The sequence below is a fragment of the Hemibagrus wyckioides genome, linkage group LG03, assembly GCF_019097595.1.
Source record: "Hemibagrus wyckioides isolate EC202008001 linkage group LG03, SWU_Hwy_1.0, whole genome shotgun sequence".
Taxonomy (NCBI): domain Eukaryota; kingdom Metazoa; phylum Chordata; class Actinopteri; order Siluriformes; family Bagridae; genus Hemibagrus; species Hemibagrus wyckioides.
In genome coordinates, this window is record NC_080712.1 from 14,180,146 (window position 1) to 14,195,695 (window position 15,550).

Sequence of the window (15,550 nt, forward strand, 5' to 3'; positions counted from 1 at the left end):
AGCACTATAATGAAACCTCTTGTCATTTTGATCCACAATGAATGTGAACTGGTCCTGTTCAGCAGTTTGTGTAATACAAATGCCACAGAACAGTAACGATGTTAACTGTCTAATTATATCCTGCAGTACATCTGCCTGGAAGCTCTCATTATGTTTCTCCACTGAGTCATTCAGGTTGTTACAGCAAATTTCACAAAAAAGGGATTACACAAAAACAAAAAGTATTACGTAACAAAAGAACGGTATCAGTATTAAAAAAAAAAAAGAAAAGTATTACACAAAGAGATAAAGTATTACACAGATAGAGAAAGTACTACAAAAAAGGAACAGTATCAAACAAAAAGAAAACGTATAACAAATAAAGAAAGGTGTCAGATTAAAAGGAAAAAAATTACACAAAAAAGAAAAAGAATTACACAAAAAAGAAAAGTATTACACATAAAGGAAAAAATTACACAAAAAGAAAAAGAATTACACAAAAAGAAAAAGAATTACATGAAAAAGAAAAAGAATTACACAAAAAGAAAAAGAATTACACAAAAAAGAAAAGAATTACACAAAAAGGAAAAGAATTACACAAAAAAGAAAAGAATTACACAAAAAGGAAAAGAATTACACAAAAAAGAAAAGAATTACACAAAAAAGAAAAGAATTACACAAAAAGGAAAAGAATTACACAAAAAAGAAAAGAATTACACAAAAAAGAAAAGAATTACACAAAAAGGAAAAGAATTACACAAAAAAGAAAAGAATTACACAAAAAGGAAAAGAATTACACAAAAAGGAAAAGAATTACACAAAAAGGAAAAGTATTACACAATAATATAAAAATCCAAAAATACAAGTTTTCTTCAGGAATGCAAATTCAGGTAAATAATTAAACTTGGTAAATAAATAAAGTAAATAAATAAATCAAGTTGCAAACATATGAGGAAAACTTTCTTGTCTATTTTTTCTTTTTTTTTTACTGAAACTGATGAGTATTAGCTGGAACACACCATAACTCCATTATGTTAAAGAGGAGCAGAACCCCAGCAACACACTTCTATACCTCTTTCTGCCTTCTTATGAAATGATACTGAACATTGAACATTTTACTCACAGATTATTAAGAATCATTTATATATGAAGGAATAAGCATTAGCTGGCTATGTGAGATGTTTGGCAGCAGTGAGTGTAGAGTATTTGATTAATAATGCAGGAGGTTGTTTATGCAGCTACACACAGACTGCATGCATACATTTCTCCATCCCTCATCATCTGCTCGAAAAGCACAGGGCTGTGAGGCAACTCTCATTACTGTGTGTCTCTGTTTAGCCGCTTTCTCTGTTTATTTGACCTAGATGTTATTGTGCTTGTGTGTACGTATATGTGTGTGTGTGTGTGTATTAAATCCAGCGTGAACACTTGAGCTGTACACTTTAGATGCTCCTGGCCTGTATGAATTTATTATACATAAAATATGCAAGGAATGAGGTACTGTACAGAGGAAGCCCACACACACACACACACACACACACATGCACAAACAAACATACAGGCATACCTACAAACACACACATGCACACAAACATACATAAACTCATACACGCGCACACACACAAACATAACCGCATACACACACAAACACACACACACATTCACACACACACATACACACACAAACATAACCGCATACACAAACAAAAACACACACACACATACATACATGCATACACACACACATACATACACACACAAACATACATGCATACACACACACACACACACACAGGGCACAGGGTTGTTGCATTACATTAATTCAGAGTCTGGACCGTCCAGCGCAACCCTTAGGGGGATTATATTAACCATCAAAAATGGTATAGAGCGAGAGTGCTTTCATGACACACATACTGCTGCTTCATAGAGACGATCCTGACAAGCTTTAGCCTAGAACTCCTTAAGGGTGACAGACTTTCATCCATTCTGTATTTCATAAGGAAGTGTATGAGAATATAATGCTGACGTTCAATTACACACACACACACAGACAGAAACACTGCATAGGCAGTCAGTACAAAAGAGGAAGCAGCAGCCTCATCTGTTTGAGTGAGGATGAACAGAGAGGAATGTAAAAGGAAGATTTCGGGAGAGAGAGAGAGAGAGAGAGAGAAGAAATAAAATGACACATTTAAAAAAATAATAATGTGTAAACCATTTCTTATTTTCCACATTCCAACCAGACTTCATTATAAACTCATAACTCTAAAGGAACTCATACTCAGCCCACCTCTCATCAGTACTGTAGCATTATCTTGGCAGCTTCCTGCTAGCTGCTTCTGGGATTATGGAGATTAATGAATGCCCAAGATCCAGGAACATGTAGTGTAAGTATGTTACCTTCACCCTGAGTATGGGTTGCTATGGCAATTAGTTTCAGCTGTAATCTTGGATAGATTTAATAATAGCCTCAAGTTAGCAGGAGAGGAGAGCTAAGAGAGAAGAGAAGAGAAGAGAACTGTAGGGATGGGAAGAGAAGAGAAGAGGAGTGACCTGAGATGAGAGATGCTAGGAAAGGAGAGGAGAAGAGAGGAGAAGAGAGGAAAGAAAATGAGAGGAGATGAGAAAGGAAGTGAAAATAGAAGTAAACATGAGAGGAAGAAAGGAGAAAGAGTAGAGGAGAAAAGAAGAGAGGAAAAAAAGGAAGAGAGGAGAAAAGAGGAGAAATGAGAAGAAGGGAGAAGAAAGGAGAAAGAGTAGAGGACAAAAAGAGGACAGAAAATGAGAAGAGGAAAAAGTAGAGAGAAAAAGGAAGAGAAGAGAAACTATAAAAGAAAATGAGAATAAGAACAAAAAATAAGAAGGGGAAAGAGGAGAGAAAAAAAGGAAGAGAGGAGAAAAGATGAAAGAAAATGAGAGGTAAGGAGAAAAAAGGAAGAGAGGAGAATAGAGGAGAAATGAGGAAGGAAGAAAAAAGCAGAAAAAGGAAAGGACAAAAGAGGAGGGGAAATGAGAGGAGGTGAGAAAAAAAGAAGAAATAGGAGAGGAGAACATGAGCAAAAATATGCAAGGGAATGCGAGGAGAGAAGAAAAGTGGAGAAAAGAGGATAGAAAATAAGAAGAGAGGAGAGAGAGGAGAAAAGAAAAGAGGAGGAAAGAAAAGAAAGGAGGAGAAAAAATAATAGAAAATAGAGGAGAGGAGAGGAGAGGAGAGGAGAGGAGAGGAGAGGAGAGGAGAAAGTGGAGTCGGGAAAAGAAGAGAGAGGAAAGGAGAGAAGAAGAGAGAGGAGTGGAGAAAAGAGGAGAGAGGAAAGGAGAGAAGAAGAGAGAGGAGTGGAGAAAAGAGGAGAGAGGAAAAGAGAGAAGAAGAGAGAGGAGTCGGGAAAAGAAGAGAGAGGAAAGGAGAGAAGAAGAGAGACGGGGATGGAGAAAAGAGGAGAGGAAAGGAGAGAAGAAGAGAGAGGGGGGTGGAGAAAAGAGGAGAGGAAAGGAAAGGAGAGAAGCGGATAGAGGAGTGGAGAGGAGGAGAGGACAGAAGGGAGAAGAGAGAAGAGGTTTTTTGAATGCTGTATAAAATTGCTATGACATCCTGGGTAATTTAATTAGAAGTGTGTGAACAATACTGTGACTGAATAAAGAGGTGCTCAGTCCTAAAAGGGGCCTGCTTTTGTTCACACAATCCCTGGCATGTCAGAGTTAACCGTGTGTGACAGAAGCGGAGGAGGAATATGGAAAAAAGAGAAGGAGCGAAGGCGGAAAAAAAGAGAAGTAAAGGGTGATGGGGCATGGAGAGTGCATTAGGAAGGACTTCAGATTACTGAGATAAAGATGACGAACTGTAAAAAACACTCTTCTGTTGAGAGATTTATATCAAATGAAATGAAACGTGTAAGTAAGATTTAACAGTGGAAAAGTCCACCTTAAATGGCAAACACAATATTTATTCTCGCCATCGTGTTATTTACTGAATGTGTGTGTAGGTGTGTGTAGATGTGACAAGCTTGACAGAAAGTAAATAGAGAGAAAAGCGATAGATTAAAGGAGATGGAGAGACAGAGACATAGGAAGTGAGACAGAGAGTCTTAAGGGAACATCATCCATCACTTGACAGCACATCACTCCCACTGAGCTGACTCCTGATGGCAGCGCATCAAGATGTGTGAAAGTAAACACTGGTGCGAAGAGAAAACGGCTTTATAGTGAAGCTCGGAAACACAACAGGAGATTCGATTTAAATGAGTGTATTCAAAGTGTGTACGATTTCTGCTCTAGGACTGGGCCATATGATGAGCTGACAACTTATCAGTAATATATTGTGATACATTAATATCATGATACATTCTTCTGAGCATTGGAGATATAATCAGGCTTTAGTTGTTCGATTAGAGAAGTAGAAAATTTTGACTTATCTGTGTCTCAGCCTTCGCATGAGAAACAACACACATGCAGCAGACATGGTCCACTCCATAATCCCCCTCTTCCTCTGCCAATATTTGTAATATATCTTATGATAATCATTCTGTAAATAATAGTTATATAGACTGAGCATGCTTGCCTTACACCTCTGGGATTAGAGATTTGATTCTTGACCTGTGTGTGTGTGTGTGAAGTTTGCTTGTTCTCCCTGTGTTTCAGGGGTTTCCTCTGGATACTTTGGTTACCTCCTCAAATCCAAAGACATGCTTTGTAGTCTTGACATCTCTAAATTGTCCGTAGTGTTTGTGGATGGATGTGTGTGTGTCTGTCTGTCAGTAGACTGTCAGCCTGTCTGTAATGACCCCACCCTTTTGTCCCCTGGGTCAGACTACAGGCTACCTTATGTAAGATAAGTTGGATTGATGAATGAATGGATTATTAGAATTTATTCTGATTATTTGCTAAGAGGTTGGCAGCCATAGACTAATTTTAACTAACACATTTAGACATGTAGGTGCAACCCTGTCATTACTGTTGTACTGTCCTGTACAATGACTGAAAACATTTATTAAGTGACGGTGGTGTGATACAGATTTTATACTACTATATGCAATAATAACAATATGGAAGCTAAAAACACTGCCACATGATTGCAAGATCTAGATAGTCATGCAAATCAATGGAATTGGCTAATACCTGTCTAACTGCACTAGCAGTTTCTTAATTAGTAGGAATTTAATATAATACGATTCACCAGGTTTATTTAACTAGAAAAGTGCTAGTTATATGATACAAAGTGTTTTGGAATTCAAAGTTGAGCTGGTTTGGGTTCGGTATGTGGAAAATTCAGCAAATAAAGCTGTATGACATATTTGCCTAATTTGTTAATATGTGAGTTGCTGGATTAGGTTCATCAAATAAGACAAGCGTAATTATTTAGCACATCTAAAAGAGTCTGCACAATAAAACCAAATAATGTCAAGCAGGAATCGAATTGAAATACAAAAGAGAATGAATAAACTGACAAATGAATGATGAAACATAAGTCAGGACAAAAAATAAGACTCAATAATGTAGACCTTAAAGAGACCCTAGTGTCTTTTTTTTTTTCCATAAAATGCCTGGCAGCAGTGACACCTAGTTAGAGGCTGCAGAATAGTTAATAAATAATAAAAAACTTCTGTGTGTTCATGATGGGGTCAGGAGTTGTTTTCTTCACTAGGTACTTGATTTCAGAGTGTGTATATGTAGCGAGGTATATATATATATATATATATATATATATATATATATATATATATATATATATATATGGCAGCAGTGCAGTGCCGAAAATCCTCAGGTCTCCAGTGAATGTTTACATCAAGCATCAGAATAAAGAAACAGCATGATCGCTGTGAGTATGGCATAGTCGTTGGTGCGAGACAAGTTGGTTTGAGTATTTCAGAAACTCCTGAGATTTTCACACAGTATGTAGAGTCTCCAGAATGGTGGGGAAAACAAAAAACATCCAGAGAATGGCAGTTCTGTGGGTGACAACCTCTTGTCTCTGAGAGAGGTCAGAGGAGAATGACCTGAGCACAAAAGCTACTGTAACTAAAATAAGCACTCTTTTCAAATGTGATGTGCAGAAAAGCGTCTCAGAACACACAAAACTTTGAGGTAGATGGTCTGCAACAGCAGAAGACATGAAGAAGACATGTCCTGCTCCAGTCAGCCAAGACTAGGAATCAGTGAGCATAGACTCACCCAGACTGGACAACTGGGAAAAAAGACAAATGACATGGTCCGTGTGTGTGTGTGTGTGTGTGTGTGTGTGCTGAGGTCTAGTTTTTCCATGTCATCCCTACCCAAAGTTGGTCTAAATGCATGTATAATAACAAATATCTACAGTATTATTAGCCACTCAAGGGGGATTTCTACTAATACAAAAAGTTCTTCATCACATCTCCATTACACAGCTGAATTAATCTCAGATTACCTGTGAAAACCCCAGCTGAAGAAATGCACATAAACACAAGTATCGGCTCTATCACATTACACAAATTCTCTTGGTTATTTGAGTCTTTGACAAATTCTCAGTTTTCTGTAATGCACTTACTGAAATGATCACATGCTGATCCATGCCACTGAATGTAAACATAACATAAGCAACTATCTCTCTGCTATATCACACACTCCCACGCTGAAAAACGCTCAATTCCATCCTGAGGAACGATGGTACATGGCCACAGCAGTGTGTCAGATTAATAAACAGTGTGTGTGAGGTAAGACTGAATCCTGCTGGATCAATAGGATTTTGGAGAAAAGGTAGATGGAGATGGAGAAGCTGCCTGGTGGAGATTTAGTATAGCACAGATACAAGCTATGTCAGCATGGCACAAATCTCAATCAGGTAAATATAAAGTATAGTAAATGTAAAGTGAACGACAGATAGGTTTGCACTGTCGTACGTTTCAGGAATGAAAATAAAAGAAGGCTAACATCAAAGACAAAGATAGAGATAGAACACAGATAGAAAACGGCAAACTGAATAGTATTTTAAATCTGTTTTAGTGAAGATGACTTACAGCATGATTTTCCAGCTACCTAAGGTATCCATCCATCCTTCCATCTATCCATCCATCTATCCACCCAGCCATCCGTCTGTCCTTCCTTCCTTCCATCCGTCCATTTATCCATATATCCATCCAAACATACATCCATACATCTATCCATCCATCTATCCACCCATCCATCCACCCTTCCATCCACCCATCCTTCCATCCATCCTTCCTTCCTTCATTCCACCCATCCATCCATTCATCCATCCATCCATCCATTTATCCATCCATCCATCCATCCATCCATCCCTTTTCTGTACGGCTTATTACAAGAAACCTGAAGTCTATCCCAGGGAAATCTGGGCAGAAAGCAGGGGACACCCTGAACAGGGTGCTAAACTCATTAAGGAGCACAATCACACACATGCTCACACACCCATTCACACAATTTAGAGAAGTCAATCAGCCTACACATGCCTTTGTACAAGTACCTGGAGAAACCCCTGGAAGCACAAAGAGAACATGTGCAGAGGCAAAATTCAATCCTGGAGGTGCGAGGCAAACATGCTAACCACAAATCCACTGTGTCCCCCAGATACCTAGGGATTTTTTTTGTTTGTTTCTTTGGATTTACAACGATCTGTTATCTGAATGCCATTTTAATCATTTATATAAATCATCTTGTGTGAAATGTTTTTTTTAAATAATCCAAGTGATTGCATAAAACAAGAGATTAATTTACTTTCTTACATTTTTACTTTATTTATAAATCATGCTGTAGTGCTGTATTAGTATTTCTCATAAATAAACCTCAAGCTGCCATTTGGACTTATGACCAGTTGTCACTTTGAAAAATGACCAAGGAGACTTACATTTCTCTGCTTCATTTGTTGAGCTTTTAGAGTTTACTAATTGCACTAAAGGCATGCTAAGATGTGTGTTTGTCTTGCTCTTGTTCACACAAGTTCTTGGCACTTTCATTTTTGGATCTAATTTTATCTACAAACTGCACACCAGTCTGATCTGGACCTCCTCATTTCCATTTTGGTCCCTCTCCCAAAGCAGGGTCTTTGGTGTTTTGCCTCCTGGATACATGAAAACATGTGAAACTGGCATCTTGTTTGTGTTGAGTATATGTTGCTAGAGGTATAAGTCCTCAGTGCATAATGGGTGTTTTTTTTTCCCTTCAATTTATATCAGCCTGTGTCTGTAGGAATTTTTAGCATATTATCAGGGAAACTCCAAATGGTGTTGTGTGTGTGTGTGTGTGCATGTGCGTGTCTGTGTGTGTTCATGTGTGTGTGTGTTCTATTCCCCTTTTCAAACAGTCAAGCTTTGTATAATGAAGGGACAAGAATCTGTTTTCTATACACACTCAACAAGCATGTCTACTTGAATACAGACTCTGTTAGTGTATGTGTGTGTGCCTGAGTGTGTGTGTGTGTGTGTGTGCTGACAGAGTGCTGCCTCTTGTTTAGAGTGGGTGCCTGAACCCTTTCAGCTCAGAAGCTATCTCTCTCTCTCTCTCTCTCTCTCTCTCACACACACACACACACACACACACCTGTGGGCTTGCCTAAAGAACCATATGATTACTCTGGACCCTTTTATGTCCCTGAAAGTAAAATAACAAATGTTTTCCTAAGAGCTGCTACATTACAAGATCCTCTCTTGTGCACACAGGTCATCGCGTCTCCTTGAAATTTTCACTTACACTCAACTCCTAGTTGTCTGTGGTAGAGTTTTTATTACAACTATAAATCACAATTAATTGCCTGAGACAGAGCTCTGACTGTTCTGTCAGGTCAGATGTGCCGCTCCAAAAACAGTGCCGGGAAAGCAAGTATCCTTAGTTAATGAGACCTCAGCCTGGTGTTCCCATGCCAAACCCTGCTCATGGAGTGAGTTCAGAGAGGATGGGTTTCTCTGCAGCCTCAAACGGATGGGATACAGACACCCACTGTTCTGATCTTTCCACTTTCTGTCTTCCTGGTGTTACTCTTGGGCCAAGCGACGCTGCTATCAGTGCTCTCCAGTGTGCTCCATACATCGGAGATGGACAAGTTGCTTATGCCAAGATAATGCCAAAAAAATCCTGCTGTGGCTGTGTTTATATTTATAATACTAAATCACTTGTCATGTTTGTCACATGATTTTCTTCTGCGTTTTCTTCTGTTATATGTGTTATAGTTTTTTCCTGAACTAGTCCACAGGAACCGAAAGCAGTCAGTTTTTTCCTCTTCCAGCTTTTAACACACCTGTTAATTTTATGAAGAGTTTACAGAAAGTAACAATAGACCTCCTGAGATTCCTGAGTACTGCTTAGACAAACACTTAACATAAAATATGATATATTGTTTTGTGTTACATCAGGAAGATGCAGTTTAATCTATCCAAAGTTATTCAAATTCTGTAATGTCTGAGTTCCATCACTATTCACATAAAAACACCTTACAGGTAGCATGCTTGGGCTACATTAATAACCACAACATAAACTGTTGCCCCACTGTGGGCTAACCTAAGAAGCGCAGAAAACCACGTAGCTCACAGCCTCACTGTAACACTAGTCACATTTATCAAACCTGCTATGCACAAATTTCCCTTCAAGGCTCTACCACAGCTCAAATGAACCCAGTATCCCTCAAGGGCCAAAGACGACATGCATCAAGACTGGTCTCTGTCCTGACACCCAGATGGTGGAATGATCCTCTCCTGGCTAGCTTCTTTCTAAGACAAAGCTGATAATGATTATAATGATCTTAGAACAAACAATACACAGTCTAGTATCATGTGCACCAAAAAAAAAATAGTTTAGTAGACCCACATCACAACAGTTTCTGTGCTTTATATTTCTGCTCATATATATCCATATTTAAAGCACCTTGCATAAGTATTCACCACATTCAACTTCTCTCCATTTTGTAGTGCTGTGATTATGTCATAAATCTGAATTATACACTATAAAAAATGGTGAAATATTTAAGGGGAAGGAAAAAAAATACAAATCGACTGTAAGACTTGATTGCAGACGTATTCCACTCTATTGCTGTCAACCACATAATTTAGTTCCTTTGGAAAGAAACGTTAAAGAGTTAGAATTACAGCATAGCCTTTACCTTGCTAATGAAGGATTACTCATCATCAGTACATTTTGCCAGTAGTTGAGTTGATTGTCCTGCTCTATTTTGCCCCCTAGTGGAATAATGGACCAGCACTATTGATTTTCAGTTGAAATACAGCACACAAGAAGATGTAAATTAAGACACAGATTAGCTTTAGCTTTATTCGGCAGGTTGGGGAATGTCTTTAACCACCCCACACACACACACACTCTAAGGGGTGGTGGAAGCTCAAGTGGTTAAGCACCACCAAGCTGCCACCGTTGGGCCCTTGAGCAAAGCCCTAACTCATGGCTGACCCTGTGCTCTGACCCCAACCCCCAGGAATGGGATATGTGAAGAAAGAATTTCACTGTGCAGTAATGTATATGTGACAAATAAAGACAACTTAACTTAAGGGTTAACTTAACTTAATTTACATTTATCTGCTATGAGCAGTCGAGGGCCTCGTTTATGAGCTCAGCAGTGGCGTAATGGTTATCCTGGGGTTAAAACTCTCGACTTTCCAATCAGAAGTCCAACATCTTAACGAGTGAGCTATCACTTCCTACTTAGCGTGATAACATTCTTATTTATACTAGCATGAGGAACTGATTTTAATGGAGACTTCAAAGTACTTCAGTTCTTTGAAGTCGCTCTGGATACGGGCGTCTGCTAAACTCTGTAAACGTGAATAGAAATACAATATTACAAAAAAGTATGAAATAAACTTTAGTAGTCCCTCCACCACCGTTCACTCCTAACACTGCATTATATCACACATCTCCCCAAACTATAAAAACATAAACCTACACAAGAAACAGTACAGAAACTCCAAGTAGGAAACAAAACCGTTGTCTTTGGCTCTTGTTGAACTGTTTCTGGACTCAGATCTAAAGAGATCTACTAGAAGTCATTACTAAACTTTACCCCTCTCTCTCTGGTTCTCCTTCTTTAGGACCCAGAGCAATAAAACAACGTAAAAAAAATCTCTCACTAGCTCCAGTGTTTCTCAGCCAACACATTAACATGTCAAATCAATCTAACCGGAGGAGGAAAGAGAGAGTGGCGTCTGTCCATGGAAAAACAGGGCTGTTATTTAAGGATATGAGTGGAACAGAGAGCTTTGGTTTTAGTCACGTGTGAAACATAAGTGGGATCTGATGTTTCTGATTAGACCAAAACCAAAATGAAGCCTGTGAGCAGAAAGCGCTTTTGAAAAGGTATGATGGTTTGGAGAATGAAGAGCATGGAGTGAAATCTAATGTACAGGCAAAAACATCGATCATGTGGCCTCGAATAATTATATGGCTGCAAGCAAGATTCCTGTTGCATGGTAATTCCAAACACAAAGCTTTTCTTTTCTTTTTTTATGGGAACAGAGAGGGGCACTCTGTTACACAAAGCAGAGAAATGAGAAAAGGAGATGGGCGGTACAATGCAGAGTCAATGTTTAAAATGTTGGGAGAGGACATTCAGAGAGTAATATTATAGGAGGGATACACTAAGGAGAAGAAAATATGCACAAAAGCAAGTCCTTGGCTTGAAAGAGATTATCCTGACTTATTTCTCAGAGACATACTAGATCCTGTATCTTCACCTTAGGCCAGGGAGAAGCTACACTACACTCAACACAAATCCCACACAAACCAGTCTTTTGTAGAAGTAATGTTTTTAACATGTTCCCATCGATTTTCCCTGACAACCCAAAAAGTGTATATCATCTATGCCATAGAGGAGTTTGCTTAAAGCACATGAGGAAAAGGATTTACTACACGAAACATATGGAAGTCATACAGACTCCTCAGCTTCCTGTGTAACAAAATGGTTGGCTAAAGTGGCCAAATATATGAAATATCTACATTTTTAAAAATATATTTACTGTATGTTATAGATGTTAACACTTGGAAGCAGCTTAGTCTTTTCGACACGGAGACAGTAATGTCTCTTAGGAAAGTTCTGCTTCTCAAGTCTATAGTCATGGTGATCTTTGTCCTTCTAAGCAGACATCTAAAGCCTTGCTTCTCCAAATGGGGTCTTTCAAGCCACAGGGGCCACCAGTTTTAAAATTTATTACAACTCATCATTATAAGAGTGATTATATTTTTGAGTAGTTTACATTTGCAGTATTTGACAGATGCCCTTATACAGAGAGACTTACAATTTTATTTCATTAAGCAGTTAAGGGCCTTGCTCTGGGGCCCAGCAGTAGCAGCTTGATGGACCCAGGGTTAAAACTCACAACCTTCCAGTCAGTAGCCCAACACCTTAACCACTAAGTTACCACATCCCACATAAGCACATAGTTATTTATATATTCGACTGGACAGCTGAATTAAGTGTAGTGACAATTTTCATTAAAAACTTTGCTGAAAATGTGTGTGAGTGGAAATTTTGGGAATAAAAATCACTATGGGTTCAATAAACAGGCAAAATTGCTATTGTACATGTCTAATATTTGATTTGACAAATTATATCTGAGGGGGCAATGTTTTTTTTTTATTACAGTTAAAATGGTCCATGACTGCAAAATAGTTGAGATTATCACGTGAGCTAATAAGCTAATAATAACACTATTTCTACATAGTTAGAGAAGGAAAGGACATTTTAAACACAATATAAAGACATAATGTAGGGTACTTACACTTGATGTTGAAGGAAGCGTTGATGGACCTGGCCTCCTCCGCAGTGGTCAAGCTTTTGGCTACACATTGGAAGTTGCCTGTGTCGAGATGCCGATCCACTGCAGTAAATTTGAGGTTTCCATCCTCCATGAAGCGTCGCTCGGAGTCCTGCACTGGCTGGCCGTCCTGCAGCCACGAGTATTGCACACCAGTCCCTTCACTGACCTCACAGCGCAGCATGGCACTGCGACCATGCAGTGCATCCTGAGACTGGGGCTCTTTGGAAAAGTGCAGAGGTGAGGACTGCACACACAGCACTGTGAAAGAAAGTAGAGAGAGAGAGAGTTATGAATTATGGATATTTATAGCCTTGTTCAAACACAGTCATGTACATACATGCACTCATAAAGGCTACTGCTAATTACAGGTTTAACATTAGATTTGATTTATTCAAACATATTTTCTGCTCTACTTCAGCAACGATTCAGGAGGTAATAGTGTAAGGGCAGAGAGCAAAAAGTTTTTGAAAGAAGTATTTTATGATGCAGGTCATGTTTCATAGCATGTTTCTTTCCTCTGCTGTCTGCACACTTCAGCAACACTGAGACTCACACTGTACTGCCTGTCAAATCTGCTTCCTAACCTAGTGAATATACCAAAATGTACACACACACACACACACACACAGACACACACACGATATATCAATAGCTATAAATAATCTAGAAACCCACATAGGCATTTTTGTAATTCTTTACCTAGGGGTGGCATTCATGACTACATAACACCTGCATAAGCCCGTCATGACAAACCTTTAAAAACATTTATAAAGGCTTATTCAAACAGTCATCAGTTGCCCTAAAGAATGTTTTCATAGGCTTTCATGACAAGATGCCAGTCAAGTTCGTGATATAAGCTTGTGTTAAGCTCATTTCCAGGCTGAAACATCACTGGTTATATAATCATTATGACATATAATTCATATTTATAGATTCAAAGATTTACCTGAGATTTATTTTAGGGTCAGAAAATACACACATATAAATACAGTATCATTATATACGTTTACATATAAATAAATTTTATATAGGAACCGGTGCGATCATTGTCACCTTTACTATATAACAGTGTTATAACCCAGCAGATTATTATCACCAAGCGCTACATTCAGGAGACATTTGCGATTTTTACAGCTTTAAACAAGATTTTAACGTAACAGAAATACAGCTGACATGCCTTTCTAACATAATCAGCTCGACAAGTTTGCGTCAAAAAAAAAAGCTGCATAGAGATTAGCTGACACTTATAGAGGTAGACCTCTATAAATATTATTATATTATTACAGGAATATGTAGCCCTTGCAATAGGGACTTTTTAGGGACTAGCCAAATGTTCCCACAAGGTCAAAACTGTCATATAGTGCTGGTATCATTTGGACATCTGAGGCCCAAAAACTGCTAATATATACACAGCACATGCACACTCACACACACACTCTCTCAGGCAGGCATGACATCCTACTGCATGTGTAGGAGAAAGCCAAGGACTCAGACTGGCCTAAAGGGCAGTGATTAAATCCAACTGGCAGCCTGTCAGCCATTTTTAGGAAAAGCATTCTGTCATGTGTCCATTCAGATGAGCAGTGGCCACTGACCTGGAAATAAGTGAGCATGACTGTCTATGTGTGTGTGTGTGTGTGTGTCTGTCTTTGTTATATTAATTGCCTCAGACTATTGGAAACCACCACCTCAATCAAAACTTCTCCAGAGAGACAGTGTGAATGACAGGGGTGGAAAGAGACCAAGAAGCCCAGAATGTGTAAGGGAAAAAAAGGGTTTTATTATTTATAATTATATCCATATGCGGAGTGTAAAATATTATTCAAAAATTGCAGTAATATTGCTTTCACTTATACAAACATGGCCATGCAACCTGATTGACTATTAATACTATTAATATTTTCACTACCTGTCTCTCTCATACATGCGTGCACACACACACACACACACACACACACAGTTGCCTAATGAGAGATGGAAGAGGTGTAACCACACACACACACACACACACACATGCAACATGTACCGAACTGTAAAAACCTTGTTTTTTCGGCAAACTGACTTCTTTTTGCTTCAGTGTACAGATTCCCAAAACATATTTTGCTTAAAAAGCAGGTTCCCAAAACTCATGAAATGCAAATCAGTTCATTACTGGAGAAAAACAAACTGACTTTAGCAGTGGTTGTTTTTCATTTCAACCACAAACCACAAACCATCTACCTCATATGATTGCAAAAAATTAGACAGTTTACATATGGAGAGATATGATCATACAAATGGAGTTCTCTTGAACTTATTTCGCGTAAGCGTTCTGAAAATGCCTTAAGAGATCTGTAAGAGTGTTTAAAATTGCACTGAATATGTAATATATTGAACAATTATAGATGATAGATGATATATGCAAATTTCAAGAAAGTCTCAAAGGAATAAGCGCAGCTCAGAAAGGACTGGAAATGTGACGTGTGACGTGAAGAGAGAGAGAGAAACAGATATAAAAGCGAGCAGTTCCCCTTGAGGTTCGGTAGGATGCAGTTGCTAATATCCCTGCTGATGTATAAAGGCAGAAGCTTCTATCTGTTATAAGAGGTCAAAGTATCAAGCCCCAGTGGAGCTAACTGAAATGACAAAGTGCTAATATCAGTCCGCCTCTTAACATTCATCACCTTAGAACTTTCCTGTAAAGACCATCACTATACTATACTGCTTAACCACAGAAATGACCCATAGATGTAGTTCATGGTAATCAGGTCATCAGGACAATAACAAAAACCTATTGCACAGACTGAACAGGTTTCACTGATAGACTGAAGCATGGTTTCATGATAACTAGG

General features: G+C 38.6%; 1 protein-coding gene across 1 annotated transcript in view; it reads right to left on the bottom strand.

The window, feature by feature from the left end:
• ptk7b (protein tyrosine kinase 7b) overlaps positions 1 to 15,550 on the bottom strand; it is a 103,096-nt gene that overhangs the window by 20,178 nt on the left and 67,368 nt on the right. The window contains exon 2 of the mRNA XM_058385710.1: positions 12,681 to 12,977. Within this exon, the coding sequence (XP_058241693.1) occupies positions 12,681 to 12,977 (297 nt within the window). The remainder of the gene's footprint in view (positions 1 to 12,680; positions 12,978 to 15,550) is intronic.